At 42.3% G+C, this 26,222-nt stretch overlaps 1 protein-coding gene across 1 annotated transcript; it reads left to right on the top strand.

The window, feature by feature from the left end:
- The first annotated feature begins 1,278 nt into the window (after positions 1 to 1,278).
- LOC123347367 (olfactory receptor 14A16-like) lies at positions 1,279 to 2,235 on the top strand. Its single transcript, XM_044984782.1, has one exon. The coding sequence runs from the start codon at positions 1,279 to 1,281 to the stop codon at positions 2,233 to 2,235; it is 957 nt and encodes a 318-aa protein (XP_044840717.1).
- The last annotated feature ends 23,987 nt before the right edge of the window (positions 2,236 to 26,222 follow it).

The following is a 26,222-nucleotide window of genomic DNA, read 5'->3' as shown; positions in this document are numbered from 1 at the left end:
GTATGTGTGTGATTAGCATGTAATAGAAAAGTACTTTTAGGTAAAATCACATTTGCTTATGCCAATTATTGATTAGACAAATGAGCTGTGCCCCGCCCCCCATTAATTTATTCCTGAAACCACCTAAAAAACCCAGTTAAGTGACTACTGCTTTGGGTTCTGAAAACCCTGGGGAACAGATTTGGTGAGACAGTCGCCAGGAGTGGTGGAAAGGAAGGGGAAGATTGGTACAAATGGTTAACTATGCTGTGCAAGAGAGGAGCATGTGGGCCAGGGTAGCAGTTTGGAATTTCCCCATATTGTGGTCTGGGAGTGAATATATGGATATATTTTGTTACTGGGACTCAAGGCGCCAGGCTGGCGGCCTGGTCGAGGGATTATGTCAGAAGGAAAGTGAACACCCGGAAATGGTTTTGGGAAACAGCTTGACTAATTCTATACAGGAACATGGTCAAAGCCTTGGAGTTTTACCAGTCCTGGAGCATTCTCGCAGCTCTGTAAGCAGATAGTAGCAATAGTATTACATTAAAAAAAAAATCCATGAAAGACAAAAGGAAAGGAACTAAAAAAGAATAGGATAAAAAATAAAATGAAAAGGATACTAATTAAAAAAAAAACAAAAAAAACAGTTACCCTAAGTCAGACACCCGCCAGGCTCAGATCAGGGCAACGCAAAAGCAAGTGAGTAATAGTGAAAGAGTAAGAAAGAGGCTGGAGCAGGAAGTGTCTGAATTAAGCCAGCAGACAGTAAAATGTGTAGAAACTGTTCAAGTGTCATTGAAGAATTCTCAGGATCAGTCCCAGGCAGATCTTGGGGGATGTAAGAGATAAGTTGTGCTCTCAGAGCCACGTTGGGAAATCAGAACAAAATAGTAGCTGTGATTCGAGCACACCTCCCATGGTGTAAACAGACACAGTCCCATTGACTTTAAGGGAGCTAATCTAATTTACATCAGTGTAGGGGGTGACCAGATGTCCTGATTTTAGGGTCTTTTTCTTATATAGGCTGCTAGTATCCCTCACCCCGTCCCGATTTTTCACATTTGTTGCCTGGTCACCTTACACCAGTGTGATCACACACAGGAGAAGTGCTCTGATTGTCGGAGGTGAGGAGCCCTCATGACTTCTAGTCAATGGAAGTGAAGTGTGCTGTGCTCCTTGGACATTCATGAGATACTATTAAGAGGAGAATCAGAGTCATTCTATCTGTTACTCTAATTCTGACCATTGTCCTTGCCCTTCCCTCTACAGGCAGGACACAGTGTACTGAGAAGGAAAATGAGCAACCAAACTTCAGTGACTGAGTTTCTTCTCTTGGGATTCTCTGGTGTTCGGGAGCTGCAGCTGTTACACTTTCTGGTGTTTCTAGTTCTTTATCTGGCAGCCCTGATGGGGAATATTCTCATCATCACAGTCATAGCCCTTGACCATCATCTTCATACCCCCATGTACTTTTTCCTCCTCAACTTATCCTTCATAGACCTCTGCTACATCTCTGTCCCCATTCCTAAATCCATGGTCAATTCACTAACCAACTCCAAGACAATTTCTTATTCTGGGTGCCTCACCCAAGTCTTTCTCTTTCTCTTATTTGCTGTAGCTGAGCTCAGCTTCCTCACTGTCATGGCATATGATCGATATGTCGCCATCTGCCAACCTCTTCATTATGAGACTATAATGAACAGAAGAGCTTGTGTCCGAATGGCAGCCAGTGCATGGCTCAGTAGTATTCTCAGCTCTGCACTACACACTGGGACCACATTTGAATTAACCTTCTGTGGAGGGAACGTGGTGGATCAGTTCTTCTGTGAAATCCCCCAGCTACTCAAGCTCACCTGCTCTGAGACATATCGCAGAGAATCTGGGGCAATTGTCTTTAGTGCTTGTTTAGCTTTAAGCTGCTTTGTTTTTATAATTGTATCGTATGTTCAGATCTTCACCACGGTGCTGAGAATCCCCTCTGAGCAGGGCCGGCGTAAAGCCTTCTCCACCTGCCTTCCTCACCTCTTCGTGGTTTCCTTGTTCCTCTGGACTCTTACTGTTGCCTACCTGAAGCCCACCTCCAGCTCAACAACAGTCCGGGATCTCATGGTAGCTGTTCTCTATTCCGTGGTGCCTCCAATGATGAATCCCATCATCTACAGCATGAGGAACAAGGAGATCCAAGCTGCCCTGAGGAGACTGATAGCAGGGAGATTATTCACCATGAATATAAAGTCCATAGTTCTCCCTTGACTGTGATATTATTCTGTTGATGGCCCATCAAAGACACTTAGCTCTCACAATGGGTCATAGAAGAAACTCATCCAATCGAGTAAGCCTTCCTGTGGACACCTCAGCAAGAATATGGGCAATAGATGCACCTGTGAGTCATCAAAGCCAGGGGCGGCTCCAGGATTTCTGCGGCCCCAAGCAGGGCGGCACACCGGTCCTGCAGCTCTGGTGGACCTCCTGCAGATGTGCCTGTGGAGGGTCCGCTGGTCCTGCGACTATGGTGGACCGCCCGCAGGCATGCCTGCAGATGCTCCACCAAAGCCGCGGGACCAGCGGACCCTCCGCAGGCACGACTGCGGGAGGTCCACCGGAGCCGCCTGCCGCCCTCCCGTGGGATGCCGCCCCAATCGCGCGCTTGGTGTGCTGTGGTCTGGAGCCGGCCCTGATCAAAGCATGTAAGGACATGTGATATGCTCATGTGACCCTGGACTCCATCTTGAAACAGTAACTCTTTACAAACAGAAGCTGTGAACTTTCATTGAGATAGTAAGATTTCTTGTGCATTACAGAGGATATAAAAGATCCCTGAGCCATCTCCATTTTGTCTTCATTTTCTGCTTCATTTCATTGGAACAAGAACTGATGACCCCCTAATGTGTTTGAGTGACTCCAGAGAGACATTTGCAAGCTAATAATTTATTTAATCACTGCTATGATCCTGATCTTTGAATGCTGAAAGACCACTCGAATGTATTTGATCTATTAACCATTAATAATTCTCTTTTTCGTCTATTATTAATAAACATTTAAATTTTAGTTACTAAAGGATTGGTATCAGCATGATTATTGGCTAAGATCTAAGTTATATATTGTCCTGGTTTAGTGGCTGATCCCTTGGGACTGGAAGGACACTATATCTGATTAAATTGGTTTTCAGTAATCACTCATCCTATACTGCAGTGTCTGGATGGTGAGCCGAGGGATGGGATGCCTAAGGAGACTGCATTTTTGGCTTCTTGTTAACCAGCGTGGTGAGACAGAAGTTCACTTTTGTTACTGTCTTGGTATAAGCTAATGGTGGAATAGTCACCAGTTTGGTGACATCCGTAAAGACAGTCCTACCTGACTCTGTATAATGAGGACAAATATGGATCCCATTTCAGTTTTTGTTGTGTCAGGGGCGGAGTTGCTATGTAATATTTCCTCTTGTGTTATGCTTTGTTCCTGCTGTTTGTTAAACTTTGTTTAGAGAAACCTTTTCTGGTCACTCAAACTAGTACTGGTCACAGCTCCAGGGGGAATAACAACAGGTACTGAATTCAATTGACACTGCTGGGAAATCACAGTTGGTGCACAAGATGCTATACCCTAGGATTCAATTTAAGAATTGGTGAATAACATAGTTCCCCCTAAGAGAGGGTCAGGCACAAGGCCGTGACCCGATGGGTGCACTCAAAGAAATCAGAGAAGGGGTCAGAGGTGCAGCTAGCCCTGTAACTATGACAAAGTGGGATTTCACTTTTAACTTCAAAGGGATCCAGATTTGGCCAATGGTCTTTCATCCATACAACTCTCCAAAGGATACTAAACGTGCCCTGGACCACAGAATTTGTCTATTAATAATTATTTGTTATTATTATTTATTTATTTATTAAATGTATTTGATTATCATGGTTGTGCATACTTTTTTACAAAGCCATTCAGGGAAGCATCATATGATTAGATAGCTAGATAGCTAGATAGCTAGATAATCCTTGCAAATTATTGTGCTTCTTTTTCTGTTCTTGAGTGTAAAAGTCCAGATGATTATTCCCTTCAAACCATTTATTGTTCCTCATTATTCACCAAAGAATTTCTGCAAATATTTCATACTGAAACCAACAATATTCCTGAGATTCATTGATTGTATTTTCATCCTCTGGACAGATAATATAAAATTCTTCATAGATTTCCACCACAACTTCAACAACCACCACCTATCCATCAAACTTTCTCTAGAATACTCCCATAACAGCATCAACTTCCTGGACACCACCATCAGCAATGGGATCCTACAGACAACTCTACACATTTAATTTCACAGATCCACTAAGCACCCCAGCACACCAAGAAGTCTATTGTCTATAGCCAGGTACTCAGATGTCACAGACTTTTCTCCTAGGAGAAAGTCTAGGATAGACAACTTAACACACTTAATGCCAGCTTCACCAAACATGGACACTCCAGCAGAGAAGTAGATTGCAGCATGGAACAGGCCACCCAAGTACCCTGAGAAAACCCACTTCAATACTGGTCACTTTTTAAGAAGAGGTTAGATGAACACCTGTCAGGGATAGTCTAAATAATACGTAGCCATCCCTTGGTGCAGAGGTCTTGGCTAGATAATATATTGAGGTCCCTTCCAGTCCTAAATTTCTATGATTCTCTGTAAGGTTCAGATTGCCATCTCATTTAGACCCATGCCAATGCAGAGGAGCACCTTCACATAGGTGGTGAGTATAAAAAGCCAGGGCAGGCTAAGCCTCTCCAAGAAGGTTGCAGTTCACTTCCTTTGGAGGTGCGCTGACCTGCTGCATTTGGAGCACTGCTGCCAAAAGTGTGTCTGGGCCATAGCCCTGCCTGAGCTCTGCCCCTAGACCCTGCCCCTGCTTGTCCTTTTCCCCCATGGCCCACCCGCACTGCTCCTTTTCCCACCTCTGCTCTGCCTCTTGCCCCTGAGAACCTCCTCCCCACTGGCCACTTGGGATGAAGAGGCATGAACAGCAGGCATGGGTCACAGTGGAGAGGGTGAAGAAATGCGAGCAGCAGGGTGGGGGGCTTGGGGAGGGTCGAAGGGGCACAAGTGGCAGGTGGGAGGCCCTTGAGGGAGGGGGTGAAGAGGTGGGAGCAGGCGCGGGGGCATTGGGGAAGGGAGTGAAGGGGTGCAAGCAGCGGGCAAGGGGGCCTCAGGGTGGGGGCAAACAACCACTGTTGCTGTGAGAATAACCACTGCTGGCCAGTTCACACAAAGCCTCCAACATGCAAAATCTGAATTATATGACTGTTCTGATGAGTCACTCATGAATTACCTTACAGGACGATGCCAGAAAACTCCCAGTCCCAGACTAGTTCCCAGAAATGTGTTTCTTGTACTGCCCGGAACCCGCATGAACTAAGCAGGTCCATAAAAAGTCCGTTATTTCATCAATGGAAAATGATAAACACAAGCCATGTTATCTCAGTTGGAGGTTCTCAAATACATCATTCCAAACTCATGGGTTTAGATAAAACAATTCAACAAGTTCATTAATTACATAAAGATGGATTTTAAGTGATTACAAGTAATGAGGCAAAAAAGTCAGAATTGGTTACAAAGAAAATAAAATGCAAAGGAATACCTAATTTAGCAAGCTAAATGAATTCAAATCAAAGGTTTTTCTCAACAAATTCTCTTTGCAGCCTTTTTGTGGCTGGACGTCTCCAAGCCAGGACTCCTCCCCCCAGTTCATAGTTTTTTCAGGTGTTTTTGATGCCACAAACACAGAGAAAGGAAGGACAGAGGGGGAGTCTGTATTGTTAGTTATCTATGCATAGACTAATCCCTCCAGTTTGAGGATTATCTCCAGCTGGGGTTCAGGCAACAGCCAGTCTGTTTACACAGGACCCCAGCTGTTGCCGTTGCCAATATGTAAATTTCACACTTATACCCGTCTTTCCGGCAAAGTAAGGCTGCTTTCCTAGGTGAGAGCCAACTGGATTTTGTGACACATGGCTGAGATATTGGTTAGCTCTTTGTTTCTGGGGAACTGATCTGAAACTGTTTTTCTAAACTTGGAACATGTAATACAGGAGAATATTATAATTTTACATATAAAGTTACCATACACATTTTAGGAGTACGATAATGGTCAGCAGGCTATGAGTTTTCAATTGGTACCTCACAAGGCATACTTTGTAGAAAATTTACATTTGTAAAAAGAGTGAAAATAAGAGTACAATCTGTCACAGTCGGTATTTCTGACACAAATTCTTTTTAGAGTTTGCAACATTCCCACAAACCAGAAATCCCACAGTTTGGCCTGTTCGACTTACAAGTTTTGTTTGGCCCAATGCTATGCTATATTGTTAAGTAATTACTAACATTCATTCATCACCACTCAGAGCAACCTCTTGGCCACTTAAACAGTAACATCTCAAGAAGTGAGGCCTCACCAGAAAACAACAAGGTACATTGTCTTTCCACTGATATCTTAATTTAGACACCTGGACAACTGGAATCTGCTGAGGCACCCTAAGCAAAGCAGTGGTGGCTCATTGACAGTGGAATAGTCTTATGAAGCTGCAGCCGAAGTCTGTTAACATTCAGGAAGTGAACTGTGGCCTATCTATTCTCTCAAAAAGGGGGTGGAGGGCTAACAATGAGGTGGGAAAATTTCCAGACGATACAAAACTACTCAAGAGAGTTAAATCCAAAGCAAACTATGATGAGTGACAAAGGATTCTCACAAAATTGGGTGACTGGGCAACACGATGGCAGATGAAATTCAATATTTAAAGTAGTGCACATTGGTAAACATAACCCCAACTGTACATATAAAATGATGGGGTCTAAAAATAGCTGTTGCCACTCAAGAAAAATCTTAGCGTCATTGTGACTAGTTCTCTGAAAACATCTTCTCAATGTGCAGCTGCAGTCAAAAAAGGGAACAGAATGTTGGGAATCATTAAGAAAGGGATAGATAATAAGACAGAAAATATCATATTTCCTCTATATAAATCCATTGTATGCACACATCCTGAATACTGGGTGCAGAGGTCACCCCATCTCAAAAAAAAATCTTTGAATTGGAAAAGTTACAGAGAAAGGCAACAAAAATAACTAAGAATATGGAACAGATTCCATATGAGCAAAAATTAAAAAGACTGGGACTTTTCAGTTCGGAAAAGAGATGATTAAGAGGGGATGTAATAGAGGTCTGTAAAATCATGAAAGCTGTGCAGAAGTGAATAAAGAAATATTATTTACTCCTTCACATAACATAACATTGGTCACCCAATGAAATTAATAGACAGCAGGTTTTAAACAAATAAAAGGAAGTACTTCTTCACACAACACAGAGTCAACTGTGGAACTCATTGCCAGAGGATGTTGTGAAGGCCAAGACTACAATGGGATTCATAAAATAATTACATAAATTCATGGAAGATAGGACCATCAGTGGCTGTTAGGCAAGACGGTTTGTGTTGCAAACTCCATGTTCTAGGTGTCTGTAGACTTCTGTTTGCCAGAAGCAGGGAATGGATGATGGGGGATGGATCATTCAATGATTCCCCTGTTCTGTTCATTCCCTCTGAAGCATCTGGCATTGGCCACGGTTGGAAGACAGAGTACTGGTCTAGATTTACCATTGGCATCAACCAGAATGGCCGTTCTTCTGTGCTACACATGGGGTATGAATCTGTGCAGTTTTCCCTGTGGGTCTCTGCTGCTGAGCTGTGCAGGGCTCCAGGGAATAAAATACACATGGATAAATCACCTTCCCTCAGCATAGGTCCTTGAATGCCAGTGAGGGTCAAAGTCAGCTGTGCAAAGCGCATCTGCTGAGAGCAACGGATTGGAATCAAATACAGTCTTAGAGTGAGGGATGAAAGGACTCTTAGAAAGTTGTATCTTTGCTTGTAGATACTGCTATATAGTCAGACTGACAGATAATGACTACAGAATCCTGGCGTTGGACTCAATCCATCACATATTAGGAAAATATCCTCAAATCCACAGTAAGTTTTCTCATTCCATTTAATTTGTCTGAAGGTTAACATCCAGGGGTAGTTTAAGAACAGTAATAAGAATTACACTCAGATCTCCTTTATATTTTTCTACCAATTTACTCATCTGAGGCTGGGGAGAAAATAATTAATTAAAAGAATAAAATAAAAAATTCTCCTTACAAACAATTACAGCTTTTCATCAACAATCCAAAACCCATTTTCCTTCAGTGTTTGGCATCTGAAAACTTTCATCTTAAAAGTGAAAATTTCAAGAAGAAAACCTAGCGAGGCTGTTTTCTGAGATTTCAGTTTTCCAACAAAAAATCACAAATTTGCAAGGAAAGCTAATGCAGTCTTAAAGGAAAATATTGTTTTGATAAAATCCCATATATTCCATTAAGACATGATCATTTCCAAGAAACCTTAAACTTTAAATAAGGGAAGGAAAAGTTAATGTTGTTTAATAATATACAATTAAAAGCCCCATTCATTCTCTGGCAGTGGGGAGGGATAACTCAGTGGTTTGAGCTTTGGCCTGCTAAACCCAGGTTTGTTAGTTTGATCCTTGAGGGGGCCATTTAGGGAACCGGGGTAAAATCTGTCTTGGGATTGGTCCTGCTTTGAGCAGGGGGTTGGACTAGATGACCTTCTGAGATCCCTTCCAATTCCCTGATCTCTGTTCATTTCTCTTTCAAAGGAAAGTACAGCAAAGTAACCGACATAGCTGATAGGTCACAGAATATGTGTCATACACACTAGCCTCTTTAAACATGGTCAGAGTTATACCAAGCAGCCAAAGTCTGTCTACCTGGACAGAACCCATGGCCATAGAGGGAGTCAACAGAACCAGAACACCAACCTCCTGGTTCAGCAATGTGTCCAGGGTACAACACTGCTGCCAGCTGAGCAGAGGTGCTGTAAATGGGTGCACTGACCATACACATGCTAAGACACAGCCCATCCCCCAAAGAGTTTACAGTCAAGTAGAGAAGGCAGAGAAAGGGAGGGTAAACTGAAGCACAGAGAGGGGAAGTGACTGGTACCGTATCACACACCAGGTCAGTGCCAGAGCCAAGAAAAAAAACAACATGTCCTCTGACTGCCACTGAATCCCATAGCACAGATCTAAAGTCACAGCAGGAAACAATACAATGTAAAAGTAACTGAGCAATGCTATTAGTCCATATTACATAGATATTCAGAGATTCACAGATTCCATTGCCTGAAGGGATTAGTGTGATTATCCAGTCTGTCTTCCTGTTTATTGGGGGGAAGCGAACTTCCCCCAAATAATCCCTAGAGCAGATCTGTTAGAGAAAGATCCAATCTTGGTTTGAAAAGTGCCAGTGATGGAGAATTCACCACAATCCCTGTAAATTGTTCCAATGGTTAATCACTCTCACTGTTAAAAAATATGTTTTATTTCCAGTCTGAATTTGTCTAGCTTCAAATACAGCTATTGGATCATGTTAGACCTTTCTCTGCTAGATTGAAGAGCTCATATTAAATATTTGTTCCCCCCTAGGTAATTATAGACTGCCCTCAAGTCACCCCTTATTCTTCACTTTCATAGGCAAAATATACTGAGATCTTTGAGAGTCTCCCTACAAATCATGTTTTCTAATCATTGATTCTTTCTTGTGGCTTTTCTCTGAACCATCTCCAATTTATCAACATCTTTCTTGAATTTTGAGCACCAGAACTGGACAGCATATTCCAGCAGTGGTCACACCAGTCCCAAATACAGAGGTAAAATAACCTCTCTACTCATATTCAAGATTCCCCTGTTTATGCACCCCAGATCTCACTAGCCATTGGTCACACTGGGAGTTCATGTTTAGCTGATTATCCATCATGACTCCCAAATTGTTTTCAATCACTGCTTCCCAGGATAGTCTCCCCCATCCTATAAGTATGGTCTGTATTCCTTGTTTGCCATATGGAGTGCGGGTGCAGCTGGGATTGGGTGCCATAAATCAGTGTGTACCCAGGTAGCAGACAGCTGTGTGGTGTTGGGGTAAAATCAATATGGAAGGTCTACCCCCACAGAATGCTGGGTCAGTCCATGTCATATTTCCGGGGAAAGTGGGAATTAGGTGGCGTTGGTGATGTACTATTTTAAGTAATGCCCAAGAGGGGGGGTCTTCTCTTTGTAGCAATAGGGGAACCAACTTGGCTGGAATTGGATTTTGGATGTACTTTGTTCCATCCTTCATACTGCATTTATCAAGCCACATCATAGGCCTATTCCTCAGATGGGGTAAAGTGATGAAGCTCTGTTGCCTTTAAAGGAGCTGATCCAATTTACACAACTGTGATAACACGATTGAGTGATTGTCAGAGGTGTGGAGCGCTTGCATTACCAAGTCATTGTAAGTGATGAGTGCTGGGCACCTTTGACATTCATACAATGAGATATTAGGGAAAGGGGAATCAGGGCCATTCTCTCTGTCATTCTAATCCTGACCATAACCTTTCTCATTCCCTCCACAGGCATCACACAACATACTGAGGAAGAAAATGTCCAATCAAACCACCTTTCTGAGTTCCTTCTCCTGGGATTCTCTGATGTTTGGGAGGTGCAGATTTTACACTTTGTGGTGTTCCAGGTGATTTACCTGGTGGCCCTGATAGGGAATCTTCTCATCATCACAGCCATAGCCCTTGACCTCCATCTTCACATCCCCATGTACTTCTTCCTGGTGATCCTGTCCATCCTAGACCTCAGCTCCATCTCTGTCACCATCCCCAAATCTATGGCCAATTCCCTCATGAACACCAGGTACATTTCTTATTCTGGATGCGTCACACAAGTCTTTCTCTTTATCGTCTTTATTTCAGCGGATTATGCATTATTGACTGTCATGGCATATGACCCACACATCGCCATCTGCCAACCACTGCACTACGAGAGAGTGATGAACAGGAGAGCTTGTGATCAAATGGCAGCAGGTGTGTGGATCAGTGGTATTCTTTACTCTGCCCTGCACACTGGGAGCACATGTGTGATATCCTTCTGTGGAGGCAACGGGGTGGATCAGTTCTTCTGTGAAATCCCCCAGCTCCTCAAGCTCGCCTGCTCTGACTCAGACCACAGTGAAACTGGGGCTATTGTCTTCAGTGCATGCTTAGCCTTAAGCTGCTTTGTTTTCATAATTGTGTCATATATTCAGATCTTCAAAGCAGTGCTAAGAATCCCCTCTGAACAGGGCCGGCGTAAAACCTTCTCCACCTGTCTTCCTCACCTCACTGTGGTCTCCTTGTTTATTTTCACTGGGACTGTTGCGTACCTGAAACCAATCTCCAGCTCAGCGTCAGGGCTGGATCTCATGGTGGGTGTTCTCTATTCCGTGGTGCCACCAATGATGAATCCCATCATCTACAGCATGAGAAACAGGGAGGTGAAAGGTTCATTGAGTAAACTGATAGGTTGGAGGTTATTCAGCAAAAGTAAAATGTCCATATTTCTCCACTGAGAGCAATTTCATTCTGACTTTCCTTATAAATATAATCAGCTGATGACATTATCGCCTCCATGTGAATATACCATGCAACATCTTTATGCAGCATTGGCTATTTGCACATGTAATAAACCAGACAAACATAACTCAAGAAAAATAAGACTGACTTCAGGTTTAAACCAATGAAAATGAGATCCAGAATCTATCTATCTATCTATCTATCTATCTATCTATCTATCTAAGAACCCTGCACATAAAATAAGTATCAATAACAAAGTCGCTAGTGGAGTCTTGGGCTCTTCTTGTTTTTCAGGATAAAAACTCTGATCACGGTATCAACACTTTTGTTCTTTGTGGATTTTTTTGTTTCTTTGTTTCTCTTTTTTTTTTAGTTTATATTTTTGGAGTTGTTTGATGCTTTTATTTGTTTCTTTGCTCAAGGCGTGTTTGGCGGTGGGAAGGCCTGGAGAGATGGGGATTGTTTGGTTAGTGTGACATTACTCAGGGCACCATCTGGACTGCTAAACAGCCGTGTCTCCTCTGTTCTCCAACCTGTGGTGCCTCTTACACTGCTCTACTGTGAAAATAGTGACCCCTGATCAGTAAATACACATTCTCCAGCATGTCATTTGCTCCCCAGGTATATAGTATTGAGTACTACTTGCTAGCCACACATGAATTACACTGCAGCAGAACACCAGCAGATTCTCAGTCCCAGGCCTTCCCCCAGAAATGGGTGTCTTATACTACCCGACACACTACTGGATGACACAAGTTCATCTAAAGTTCGTCATTTCATCAAAGAGAAATTATAGGCATCAGCCTTGTTGTTCCAAATGGTTTTTCCCATACCCTTTAACCCAAACGTATCAGTTGGATAAAACCAGAGAATAAGTTAATTAAGAAGGGAAAGGTTTTAAGTGGCTACATGTAATGAAACATAAAAGTCAGAATTGGTTACAAAGGAAGGGAAAGACAAAATGTAAACTAATGGCTAACTTAATGAGCTAGAACAATTGAAAGCAAAGGCATTTCTCCCACCACATGCTGCAGTAAATTTCACAGCCTTGGTCTCTTTTCAGTCCAGAACTTTCTCCCCTTCTTTCAGTGTACTTCAGATATTCATTGATGTCATGAGCAAAGAGATGGGAGGAGGAGTGGGGGCAAGTTTTTTGCTCTCCCTCTTTATCTTTCAAATTCTTCTGCTAGAAACATCCTTGCTGAGTCATGGTGGACCTGAGGCTTCAATGGTCCCCGTGATGAAATGTAAATTTCTTGTTCAATCTTTCCCCTGCCCAAAAATGATTTTCTCCATCTACAAAACTGGCTCATTACACATTTTAATTCCATATTCTTTGTGTGTGAATTGAAACCAAGGATGAGAGAGAAGTTCCTAACCTCTGTGCACATTCTTAGTTCATTGTTGCTAAGATTTTCTGTATCCGATCATCAGCTTCTATAAGGATGAAAGGTCTGATATCTTTCTTTCTTTCTTTCTTTCTTTCTTTCTTTCTTTCTTTCTTTCTTTCTTTCTTTCTTTCAAAAGGCCAGATATTAGTGAGCAAAAATATCCATGAGTATATCCAATCAGTGGGTCCCACCTCCTTCTAAGCAACTGGATCTGGATAGCGTCTATGGATTGTTTCTAGGTCTGGGCCTCTAGGACACTGTGACACTCTGTACTTCAGGGGGACACCCTACACCCCCAAGTTCATCTTTATAAAATGATCGTGTGGTGTCCAATGCAAAGTTTGTCATGTTGGGAGTCTTTGGAGGGCTCATAGTGCACTGAGCATGGTTGTTGTAGTGATGTTATAGTAATTGTTACAGTAATGTTGTAGTAAGGTTATAGGTTATAATTTCATGAGGCTGAAAATGTATCCTCATGGCTTAAAGCAAGCCCATGCAATAACTCTCCAAGAACAGAGAGGCAGTTCACACCTCATCAGGTCAGGATGGGACGGGCCCAGCCCAGCCTCACAGGAACAAGGGACACTGGCTTAGGCAGCAACGGGGAAATCTGTTCGACCCTCGAAGGAGTCACTCCCTTCCTTTGGGCAGTTTGGGACTGCGATGAGGTAATGCTCACCTGACTCTGAAGCGGGGGATGGGGGGAGGAACAAAGCCAAGAGGAAAGAAAGGATATGGGAGAGACATTTTGCCATGCTCTCTCTCTTCCACCTACATCTAAAGACACCACCACCAAGAGATTGAAAAGCTGATCAAAGGGGTGAGCTTGACAGAAAAGTAACTAGCTAGCCTGTGGTGAGAAGCATCTTAGTTTTTAAGGACATTGAAAGCGTTAAGATCAGCTTAAAATACGTTTTGCTTTTATTTCATTTGACCAAACCTGACTTGTTATACTTTGACTCATAATCACTTAAAATCGATCTTTATAGTTAATAAATATGTTTGTTTATTCTACCAGAAACAGTGTGTTTGGTGTCAGAGGCTCCTCTTCAGATAACAAGCCTGAAACATTTCAATTTCTTTATTAAACTGATGAACTTATATAAGCTTGCAGCATCCAGTGGGCATAAGTGGACACTGCAAGACGGAGGTTCCCAGGATTTTGTCTGGGACCGGAGATATTGGCTTGTGTCATTTGCTTGCAAGTAGCTGGGAGCAGCTTACATGCTAGAGGCTGTGTGTGAACAGCCCAGGAGTGGGGGTTTTCTCAGCAGAGTAGGGTAAGGCTGACTCCCAGAGTCAAGGATTGGAGAGGCCTAGCAGATCACCGGTCCAGACAACACCAGAGGGGAAAGTCACAGACACCCACCCAAGCTCAGAGCTGTTGTCTGATGCCGTTCTGTCACCATGAGGGGCCACCATCCAGCTGCCCTAGACTACAGAACCACAGAACGGAGTTCTTCTGACCCACCCCTCCCAGCAACTTACCCATGTTCCATCTGACTTCCACCTAGGCTGTAGGCACCTGGGGCTTCTAGTTTACTTCTTCAAGGACAACATGGCAGGAAAGCAAAGACGACAGGCTCCGCAAAGGGATTTCTTAATCACAGAGCTCTTGATATCTTTGAGACCTCTACAAGTCCTGAAATGGTCAGCCCCCTGCCTCCAATAGGGTCCCTGTCTCTGTGCCATCTGCTCATATCCTGTTCTTTTCATATCCATCTTGCATCCCTTGTATTCCTCCTTGTGGATCCCCTGTGTAGAAAAAATTAAATTGTTGCATGTGGTTGTAGCAGTAGTTGAAAGACAAAGTTGATGTGTCCAGATTGCAGTCTTGATGGCTCTGAGTGAAAGTCCTTCAATGAGGTCTGGAACACCTGTTCTGAGCAGGGCATCTCTTTTGAAAGTAGCACAATAGATTGCCCTTGGGCAAGTGCAGACTTGTGCAGTTGCTGTGGCAATATTTCCACTTGGGCTATGTCTACCTTGCATCTAGACACCCGTGGCAGACCCAGGCCAGCTGACTAAGGTTTGCAGACTTTGGGCTAAGGAGCTGTTTAACTGCAGTATAGAAGTTCAGGTTCTGGATGCAGCCCAAGCTCTGGGACGCTCCCACCATTCTGGGTCCTAGACCCCAGGCTCCAGCCCAAACTTGAATGTCTACATCACAGTTAAACCACCTATTAGCCCATGACCTGTGAGGCAGAGTCAGCTGGCACATGCCAGACGGGATTGTGTAATTGCAGTGCAGACAGACCCACTTAGTACCACATAGAGTTCATGATCTGATACCATCCTCTTGCACTCTATCACAGAAGACAAACCAATAAACCAAAGGCCATCCTTCCCCCAGAATTTTTACCCACAAAAAGGAGACGATCCAGAGACTTCTTGTAATAAATGGGCCTACAAATGTATCTTGATGGTAAGATCAATTGTGAAAGGATATGGGGAAATTCATAAAATATCACCATAATTTCTATTAACCAATATTAATGGGAAAAGGTGCAAGAAAACCAGAAATAGAAACGGGATTAGTTTCTACGAAAAAGGCCACATTGACAGTATCCAAGAACTATTAAAATTCTATTTGTTAAAAACAGATGATGTGGCGAGAGAAGTTAATGAACCAAAATGGGAGTGTCAAATATTAGGTGTAACTGGTGGACACAATATGCAGGCAACGGGCTATTCCACCCATCATTCACTTTTTAAAAACAAAAAGAACAGAAGAAAACTCATCATCATGCCAGTCCCCCCACCATTTCCTAGTACCACAGATCATCTTTGTTCTAATGCTGAGGGACGTATTGACTAGCTCATGCCAGAGAGAGGAATTCAGATTATATTGCTATCCCTTCCCGCTCTAGTTGAATTCCACATAACGCCTGAGATAAAACGGGTTCACATGAATAACTTTTGTGGTATGTGTTTTTTAAATCAGTTTAACTAAATAAATAATACAAATATTGCTGTCACAACAGCAGAATTGCACTACCTGAGTACGTTAGAGGGGCCTCTACAGATGGAGCTGTGGGTCCTCTGAACAGCAGCACAAATACAGCTCTCATGTGAATTGGCCTCTTATGGCAGGGCTGGATTGTCTCACTGAGTGCTGCAGATTCTGTAGTCTCACCACCTGGTAGTGGGGGAACTGTTCGCTATACTTTCTGGCATTCTTCAGCACCTGGGATGCCGGTATCTGTGTGTGTCATGCTGCTGAGTTAGGATAGATGCCATGCCACACGGATGGGTGGGCTAGAGAGACAGAGATCACCGCTGGCATGGAGAGAGAATGGAGTGTCACTGCAGGCCTCAAAATCTCTAAGCCCCAGAGTGAAGGACGAAGAGTGGGAAAATTAAGAGTCCACCACCTAACTCGCTGGCAGCTCCCAATCCAGTGTGCAAGCTCATAAAATATAGCCAAATGTTTGGGGGAAAATAATATGGATTCAAAACTGTGTAAGAGTCCAGATCCCCAGCTCGTGTAAATCGGCCATAGCTCAATTGAAATCAGAGGGCTTGATCCTTAGCTGGTGTAACTAGCCCAAGCTAGTGAATGGAACGGTGTGACGGAGTCAAGGTCTGATGTTCTGGACCTGCTCTGCATGAAGCCAGACAGGACTCTGGGTAGCGTAACTCCCCTCAGGGCACGCTGTCCAGGGCAAAAAAACCTCCATGGCTTAAGCCTTCCTGTTTGGCATTCGGCATCCCTGTTCACAGTGCACACTTCCCCTTGGTGGGGGAAGCCAGAGGGCCCTGCAGCCCAACTCCGCAGTCAGACGTGACTCTCAGTCAGCGTTGTGAAGCAGAAGGGTTCACTGGTAGACAGGTATACAGTGCAGAACAGAGATTTTTTCCACAAAAGTCAGTGACTTTCAGCAAAGTCCGTCTTGGGGAGACCCTGGGCCAGAGGTCCTGGACTCCCACTCTTCTAGTCCTCCACCGCAGTCTACCCCAGATCCCCTTGCCTGCCCTCTGACACGCCCGTTGCTTCTCCTCCAATCATTGTCCTGCTTCCTGTGCAATGTGTGACCTGGTCACATCCCCCTCCTGGTATTCAGGTTATGAAGGGCATTGGCCATCACCTACATGCAGACCGCTGAGCAGCCTCAGCTGCCCTGAGGGCCTAGGCAAAAGTCACATATCCAGTTCCCACCACCTTGGCATTGGTGCACCACACAGGGAAACTGAAGTACACACAGTATTAGTATAGAACAGTAAGACTAACATGTGTTGTCAGAGTTGTACCGGTGTGGTGCTCTGCTTTCTCCTTGTTGATATCACTCGGCTGCGTGCGTGAGTTCCCTCTGTGTGCTGCCCCAGCTCTGCAGATAGCTGACACAGCAGACCCAAAGAGAACCCCCAATAACCACAGAGTCTAGTAAGATACGAAGGCACGTCGGCCAGGTTTATTGTCGAAAAAAGCACAGTCTCCATCTCCCTGGCAAACGTAGTCCAAGGTGCTGCTGCGATACAGCTAGTCAGTACATATGTACTCCCTGACAATGGACTCAGCTCAGTCAGTGGCAGGACTTTCCACTGCCCCCTCAGCTGGACAAAGACACTGCCCCAAGGATGCATTCTTATAGACAGATACAAACAAGTTACACATCACACCTGACATATTGAGGTGCAACCTTTCTACGTAGCACGGTACAACCCCTCTACGTATTAAGGTGCCGCCTCTCACCTTGTACATGTTGGTTCGATCAAAACAACTCTATCCATCATATTACCCTTTTGCCCCTGTCATTGGGATGGGCTGGCCTGTTCCTTGTTATCTGTGTGGAATGTGCAAGTATGTGAATGTTACATACCTAAAAGGTACTGATCTTCTTGCAGCATCAGCCCTTTCCTTGACAGCTTCTGTGAGCAGGGCCTGCCTCTGGCTCACAGCTTCACTTTGCTTTATGTTAGCAAAGTCTTGACCATTACTTTAGTTCAGGCCTCAGGCGTCATATCGGGCCTCTGATACCAAAGTTTATATCTTAGGGCCTCCTCTTACTACATTCCCCCACTTTTTGTCTTTTTATGGGGAGGATGTTTACCCATCGTTCCAGAAAAGCATAATGCATGGACTAAAGATAACCCAGTGGGCTAAACACTGTTATGTGGTTACCTTATTTTACCACCATACACTCATGCCTCATCTGTCTGTTTAGTCTGCAAATTCCCTTGTACGACTGGCAGACAGTTTTCATTATCCAATTCATTTAGGCCCCTTATGGTGGGCCTGGGAATGTTAGGCCCAGGACCATGACTGAGGAATGTAATATTATGATTGAGCCTTAGAGGCACTCCCAAATAATTAATATATATGAATTATATGGATATGGCATATATATTTGTAGCATATATGGGCATATATGTATAGTATGTATGTGTACATATGACACCACCTAGGGAAGAGACTGAAATCCAGGACCTCTATGGTGGCATTTTCAGAAATGCTCCCAGTTCCATGCGCAGGGCCAGGTAGGCAGGCAGAGCTTCAGAGTCTCAATGCGTGGATGAGACGATGGTGTAGAGAGGAGGGGTTCACGTTCATTAGGAACTGGGGAAACTTCTGGGATGGGAGGAGCCTATACAGGAGAGATGGGCTCCACCTAAACCAAAGTGGAACCAGACTGCTGGCACTAAACATTAAAAAGGTTGTAGAGCAGTTTTTAAACTAGGAGATGGGGGGAAGCCGACTGCTGCAGAGGAGCGTCTGGATCGGACACAGACTTCTCTTAGGGGAGAGTCTGATGATAGAGAATCTCCAGGTTATAGTCAGGAGCAGAGGAATGAGAAGTATAATGTAAGGGCCGGATCAGATGATAAACAGTCACATAAAAAAGAATCTGGCACATCAGAAAAAGGCAGGCTAATAAACAGGGACAAGTTTTTAAAGTGCTTGTACACAAATGCCAGAAGTCTAAATAATAAGATGGGTGAACTAGAGTGCCTTGTGATAAAGGAGGATATAGATATAATAGGCATCACAGAAACCTGGTGGACTGAGAGCAATCAATGGGACACAATCATTCCGGGGTACAAAATATATCGGAAGGACAGAACAGGCCGTGCAGGGGGAGGAGTGGCACTATATGTTAAAGAAAGTGTAGATTCAAATGAAGTAAAAATCTTAAGCGAATCCACAGGTTCCATAGAGTCTCTATGGATAGAAATTTCATGCTCTAGTAAAAATATAACAGTAGGGATCTATTATCGACCACCTAACCAGGACAGTAATAGTGATGATGAAATGCTAAGGGAAATTAGAGAGGCTATCAAAATTAAGAACCCAACAATAGTGGGGGATTTCAATTATCCCCATATTGACTGGGAACATTTCAGTTCAGGACGAAATGCAGAGATAAAATGTCTCGATACTTTAAATGACTGCTTCGTGGAGCAGCTGGTACGGGAACCCACAAGGGGAGAGGCGACTCTAGATTTAATCCTGAGTGGAGCGCAGGAGCTGGTCCAAGAGGACACTATAGCAGGACCGCTTGGAAATAGAGACCATAATACAATAGCATTCAACATCCCTGTGGTGGGAAGAACATCTCAACTGCCCAACACTGTGGCCTTTAATTTCAAAAGGGGGAACTATACAAAAATGAGGGGGTTAGTTAGACAAAAGTTAAAAGGTACAGTGACTAAAGTGAAATCCCTGCAAGTTGCGTGGGCCCTTTTTAAAGACACCATAATAGAGGCCCAACTTCAATGTATACCCCAAATTAAGAAAAACAGTAAAAGAACTAAAAAAGAGCCACCGTGGCTTAACAACCATGTAAAAGAAGCAGTGAGAGATAAAAAGACTTCCTTTAAAAAGTGGAAGTCAAATCCTAGTGAGGCAAATAGAAAGGAGCACAAACACTGCCAACTTAAGTGCAAGAGTGTAATAAGAAAAGCCAAAGAGGAGTTTGAAGGTAATAACAAAATGTTTTTTAAGTACATCAGAAGCAGGAAGCCTGCTAAACAACCAGTGGGGCCCCTTGATGATCAAGATACAAAAGGAGCGCTTAAAGATGATAAAGTCATTGCGGAGAAACTAAATGGGTTCTTTGCTTCAGTCTTCACGGCTGAGGATGTTAGGGAGATTCCCAAACCTGAGCTGGCTTTTGTAGGTGACAAATCTGAGGAACTGTCACAGATTGAAGTGTCACTAGAGGAGGTTTTGGAATTAATTGATAAACTCAACATTAACAAGTCACTGGGACCAGATGGCATTCACCCAAGAGTTCTGAAAGAACTCAAATGTGAAGTTGCGGAACTATTAACTAAGGTTTGTAACCTGTCCTTTAAATCAGCTTCGGTACCCAATGACTGGAAGTTAGCTAATGTAACGCCAATATTTAAAAAGGGCTCTAGGGGTGATCCCGGCAATTACAGACGGGTAAGTCTAACGTCGGTACCGGGCAAATTAGTTGAAACAATAGTAAAGAATAAAATTGTCAGACACATAGAAAAACATAAACTGTTGAGCAATAGTCAACATGGTTTCTGTAAAGGGAAATCGTGTCTTACTAATCTATTAGAGTTCTTTGAAGGGGTCAACAAACATGTGGACAAGGGGGATCCGGTGGACATAGTGTACTTAGATTTCCAGAAAGCCTTTGACAAGGTCCCTCACCAAAGGCTCTTACGTAAATTAAGCTGTCATGGGATAAAAGGAAAAGTCCTTTCATGGATTGAGAACTGGTTAAAGGAGAGGGAACAAAGGGTAGGAATTAATGGTAAATTCTCCGAATGGAGAGGGGTAACTAGTGGTGTTCCCCAAGGGTCAGTCCTAGGACCAATCCTATTCAATTTATTTATAAATGATCTGGAGAAAGGGGTAAACAGTGAGGTGGCAAAGTTTGCAGATGATACTAAACTACTCAAGATAGTTAAGACCAAAGCAGATTGTGAAGAACTTCAGAAAGATCTCACAAAACTAAGTGACTGGGCAACAAAATGGCAAATGAAATTTAATGTGGATAAATGTAAAGTAATGCACATTGGAAAATATAACCCCAACTATACATACAACATGATGGGGGCTAATTTAGCTACAACGAGTCAGGAAAAAGATCTTGGAGTTATCGTGGATAGTTCTCTGAAGATGTCCACGCAGTGTGCATAGGCGGTCAAAAAAGCAAACAGGATGTTAGGAATCATTAAAAAGGGGATAGAGAATAAGACTGAGAGTATATTATTGCCCTTATATAAATCCATGGTATGCCCACATCTCGAATACTGTGTACAGATGTGGTCTCCTCACCTCAAAAAAGATATTCTAGCACTAGAAAAGGTTCAGAAAAGAGCAACTAAAATGATTAGGGGTTTAGAGAGGGTCCCATATGAGGAAAGATTAAAGAGGCTAGGACTCTTCAGTTTGGAAAAGAGAAGACTAAGGGGGGGACATGATAGAGGTATATAAAATCATGAGTGATGTTGAGAAAGTGGATAAGGAAAAGTTATTTACTTATTCCCATAATACAAGAACTAGGGGTCACCAAATGAAATTAATAGGCAGCAGGTTTAAAACAAATAAAAGGAAGTTCTTCTTCATGCAGCGCACAGTCAACTTGTGGAACTCCTTACCTGAGGAGGTTGTGAAGGCTAGGACTATAACAATGTTTAAAAGGGGACTGGATAAATTCATGGTGGCTAAGTCCATAAATGGCTATTAGCCAGAATGGGTAAGAATGGTGTCCCTAGCCTCTGTTCGTCAGAGGATGGAGATGGATGGCAGGAGAGAGATCACTTGATCATTGCCTGTTAGGTTCACTCCCTCAGGGGCACCTGGCATTGGCCACTGTCGGTAGACAGATACTGGGCTAGATGGACCTTTGGTCTGACCCGGTACGGCCTTTCTTATGTTCTTATCCAAGCATAACCATGTTTTTCCAATTTGCTGGTGTACTCTGGACCTTTTACTTTGGTGACACAGATAGACACACACCCCTATTAGGGCAATTCCAGTGACTATCTCTCTCATTATTAGTAGTAGGCTGAGTGTTTTGAAATACTGGGATAGGGATTATGATAGTGTGTCCCACAGTGTATATGAGAAGTAAAACAGAAATTTGGAGTAGTGACACTACCACTGAGGCCTTTATATATAAATACATTGTAATTAGTTACTACACAGTACTGTCCATTCATGTTATAGGTTATCCTTAATGCTTGTTGTCACCCTCCGGTCAGCTTTACTGGGCAGGAAACAAAAGTGGGTAGCTTCTCTGTTCCATTGGTTGTTGTAGATTCAGTTGTTTCTTATGGATGCTGTCTTCCAGATAACCTACTGAATGGACAGTAACCAATTTATGAAATATTGCTGTGTTAGGATTTAATATTGGTACCCAGACACTGAACAAGATTGTTTTGAATAACATGTGCCTCAGTTAGGATGCAGTGTTACTGACCCAAATTATGACTGGTACTAACAGGCAATTTGTTTACCCACTTTGTAGTTACTATGTAACTTAGTTTCTTTACCAATTTGTTTTTTCCTTGCCTTTACGTTGTTTGCTGCCATTCGTTTGTTGATTTTTACCTGTGTTGGTTAAACAATTTAGCAAGGTTATACACATTGTACATGTAGTACAGCAATCATACAATACAGCAATAATACAGCAGTACAATAATAATACAGTAGTACAGCAATAATATAGCAATACAGTGATAATACAGTTGTTTTTACACAGTAACAAAGTTGAAATTAAATGACAGTTTTTCTGGTCCAGGTAGTGGTTTTTAACTGATTGTTAAATTAATTGTCCATATATTGTAGATAGAGGTGTAGTTGACCAGTCTCTTATTTATAAAACACTTCATTTTTCTTTTCTTGATGCTTGGGGGTTTCTTCACTGTATACAGATATGAACTGGTGTCTTCAGGGTCTGATATTTTCTGGCATCTTTGGTCTGTGGGATGCAACTTAAACAACTTTTGTTAGTTAACAGTAAATTTTTTTTTTTGCTTGTTTGTTTGTTTGTTTTCAGTAACCCAAACTTAGTACACAGTTTTAACTTAGTTTGTTTACAATGTAATAAGAACAATGTAATAGGGACCATGTCTTTTATAACACAAACTATGCTTTTGCAATTGTTGTATAGACATTAATTTTTATTTGGGGTACATTACTAATATTTCATACTAAATGTAATGCTTAACAGCTAAAATAAATGCTCACAATCTTCCATAAGAAGGTATATTGCTTTCCCTTGCTGAACACTTTGTTTCAGCAAAAGAGTTAGTAACATAATTTTAATTAGCTTTTTTAGAGTTAATTTGCTTGTGATACCAACTTCATTCTTGTTAACTGTTTAGAAGCACAAACGTTAACAACCATTGCTTCCCATTAACATAACATAACAAAAGAAAAGCATATAAAACTAAATCAACTATAAAATTAAACCAAAATAATTTTTAAATACCGATACATGCAAATACTTTGAGGGTTTTGAGGGTATACTTTTATGATGCTTTGCCATGTTTGGAAACCTATTGAAAATGTTGAAACCTGTTAAAGTTGTTTGGTTAGCTTTATGCATAAATTGTTATTTTAAAACATTTTGGTTATGACATTCTTATAACTATATTTAAAAGAGCAAATAAGTTTATAAAAAGCCCAAACAAGAAATTAACATTTGTTAATATTATCTTTACCTTAATGTTGAGGTTTTCCCTTACATTTTTTCTTTGAATAACAATTTAAAAAAAAAAATTAAAAAACAAAACTGTGATTGATCAAGAGAATTCTTTTTGTTTGCAATTGCATTATTTGTTGAGGCAGAAATATATGTACATATATTTGTAACTGAAACCTTTTTGAACTTTGCACAAAAATTGGTGCTAATACTACTATGATTACACCCCAACCATGATTTTAAAATAGTGTGGTACCACATCTTATATATATTTTTAAAAGGGTATAAAGTTGACTTTTGTTGCAACAAAATAAAAATAATTTTAAAAAATAGTCATGTGACACACACAACATAGACATAAGACACACACATGACATACAGGACCAACTTACAATTAAAAACAAATGGCGCCAAAATTCTATTAATAACTATACAAAATAACAGAATCAAATATAAAAAGTAAAAAGGGTTAAACATTTGAATAAACAAGTTATTACCTTATTTTAAACTTGTAGCATAAATTTGATTAAAAAAAAATTAATGTTTGCCAAATGTACTGTATTAATTTGGTAACAAAGAATTTTGCATTACTTTATATTTAACATTATTTTAAAACTCTGCTATATGGAAATAAGAAAAGCCCATCTTTCAAATATTAATTAGTGGTTAAGATTAGAAGCAGAGAGTGCATTTCCGTTGCTTGGCAACCATATCTTCAAGAAAGTTAGGAATAATTCCAGCTGTTGCATTCCTGAAGGGTTAAAATAATTAATTTACTGGATTTAAAGTTTTTACCTTGTTTTCTTTTTGTTTCTTGTTTTGTTCTGTTTTCAATTGCTTTATTTTTTTCTGTAAAAACTATAACTTTTAACTTTTAAAAGAAAAAGACACTGCCGAAGTGAGGAGAGGCAGAGTGGGGGGGAAGAGGGGGAGTGAAGAGCAACCTAGGAAGGTAGCGAGACCTGAGCCAAAAGAGATTAACTCTATCAAGGTATTTGAAAGTACAAGCAGCAGCAACAAATTTAGCAAACTAAGAGAACATATAAAAGACAAAACTTAACCGGTATGTAAAAATATTTTAAAAAGGTGGTTATATTTTTAGATATGAGCGCGGAGTGTGGTTCCGTGGGTCAAAGCAATTGGGAACCTGCACAGTTTGGAATTGCGCCCCTGGTTTTTATCCTGGCTGTGAGAGGAGATTGGAGGTAGTTACCTGCTCTTGTAAAACCTGAATTTGTTCCCCCAGTGTCTGTTGCTTTTCTCTGCATGCCAAATGGATAGTGGGAGTGCCCTTTTTTGCTGCAGTTAAATGTTTCTGGGCAGCTCCATGTGTTAATGTATCAATTCTAGGTGTTAACCCGCTTAATTTCAGTTTTTTACTTTGAAATTCTGTTTTATTCACTCCCCTGCGATCGAGTCGCAGCTCCTGTCTCCTAATGTGCTCTGTGAACTGTTCCCATTTTTTCCTTCATGTGATTTACCAATTCAGTGAGAGTATTGCTTGCTACTCTTTCCTTCTGTACACTTACTTGTCCCGTTCTGACAGGCACCAGTCTAGGTTCCGGTTTAAGTTTAACTGGAACCCGGCTTTTATCATAAGGTGATAGTTGCAATGCAGTGGACCCCATCTCATTTTTTAATTTTACTAGGGCCATCTTTTTCCACTTCTGTCCCCATTCTTCAGGCACAGGGTAGCTACCTGAAGCCTGCAGTTTACCACCAATATTTATAACAGGGGACGGCACATGTATTTTTTGTAGGTTCCTTACAGCTGTTTCCAGTGTTTCACTCTGCTCCTGTACTGATTGTCTCTGGGCTGCTTGCCACCCTGCAAGGTGGGTGGGAGCATTCCAGGGCTGTGTAGCTTCTTTTGATTCTTTTAACTCTTTCTTTGTTACTGTTACTTGCTTGGCCAGCATGCCAGCATGCTGTTTAAACCATTTCACTGCCATAGACATGAGTTTTGCTTTTTTACTTTCATTACTATTTCTTAGAGCCTCGGTTTCTACCATCACTCTACATATGTCAGTCCATGTTTCCCCACTCTCTTTTTTAAATTCATATGGACCCCCTTTACTGGCAATCCGGCGGGTCCAGGAGTTATCCAACTCCATGGGGATCAAAAGGAAAGGGATCAGGGGGTTCCCTAGCTCGAGGTTTGCTGCCATGTTGGATTGCGATTCTTACCACGGCAGGTTCGCTTACTCACCAGATCAGCGGTCGGGGTCACCAGTGTTGTCAGAGTTGTACTGGTGTTGATATCCTTGTTGATATAACTCGGCTGCGTGCGTGAGTTCCCTCTGTGTGCTGCCCCAGCTCTGCAGATAGTTGACACAGCAGACCCAAAGAGAACCCCCAATAACCACAGAGTCTAGTAAGATACGAAGGCACGTCAGCCAGGTTTATTGTTGAAAAAAGCACAGTCTCCAGCTCCCTGGCAAACGTAGTCCAAGGTGCTGCTGCGATACAGCTAGCCAGTACATATGTACTCCCTGACAATGGACTCAGCTCAGTCATTGGCGGGACTTTCCACTGCCCCCTCGGCTGGACAAAGACACCGCCCCAAGGATGCATTCTTATACACAGGTACAAACAAGTTACACATCACACCTGACGTATTGAGGTGCAACCTTTCTACGTAGCACGGTACAACCCCTCTACGTATTAAGGTGCCGCCTCTCACCTTGTACATGTTGGTTCGATCAAAACAACTCTATCCATCATATTACCCTTTTGCCCCTGTCATTGGGATGGGCCAGCC

This window comes from Mauremys mutica, chromosome 13 (genome assembly GCF_020497125.1).
Source record: "Mauremys mutica isolate MM-2020 ecotype Southern chromosome 13, ASM2049712v1, whole genome shotgun sequence".
In the NCBI taxonomy this organism is placed as follows: Eukaryota; Metazoa; Chordata; order Testudines; family Geoemydidae; genus Mauremys; species Mauremys mutica.
Note: the sequence above shows the minus strand (reverse complement) of the source record. Positions and strands in the feature narration are given on the sequence as shown.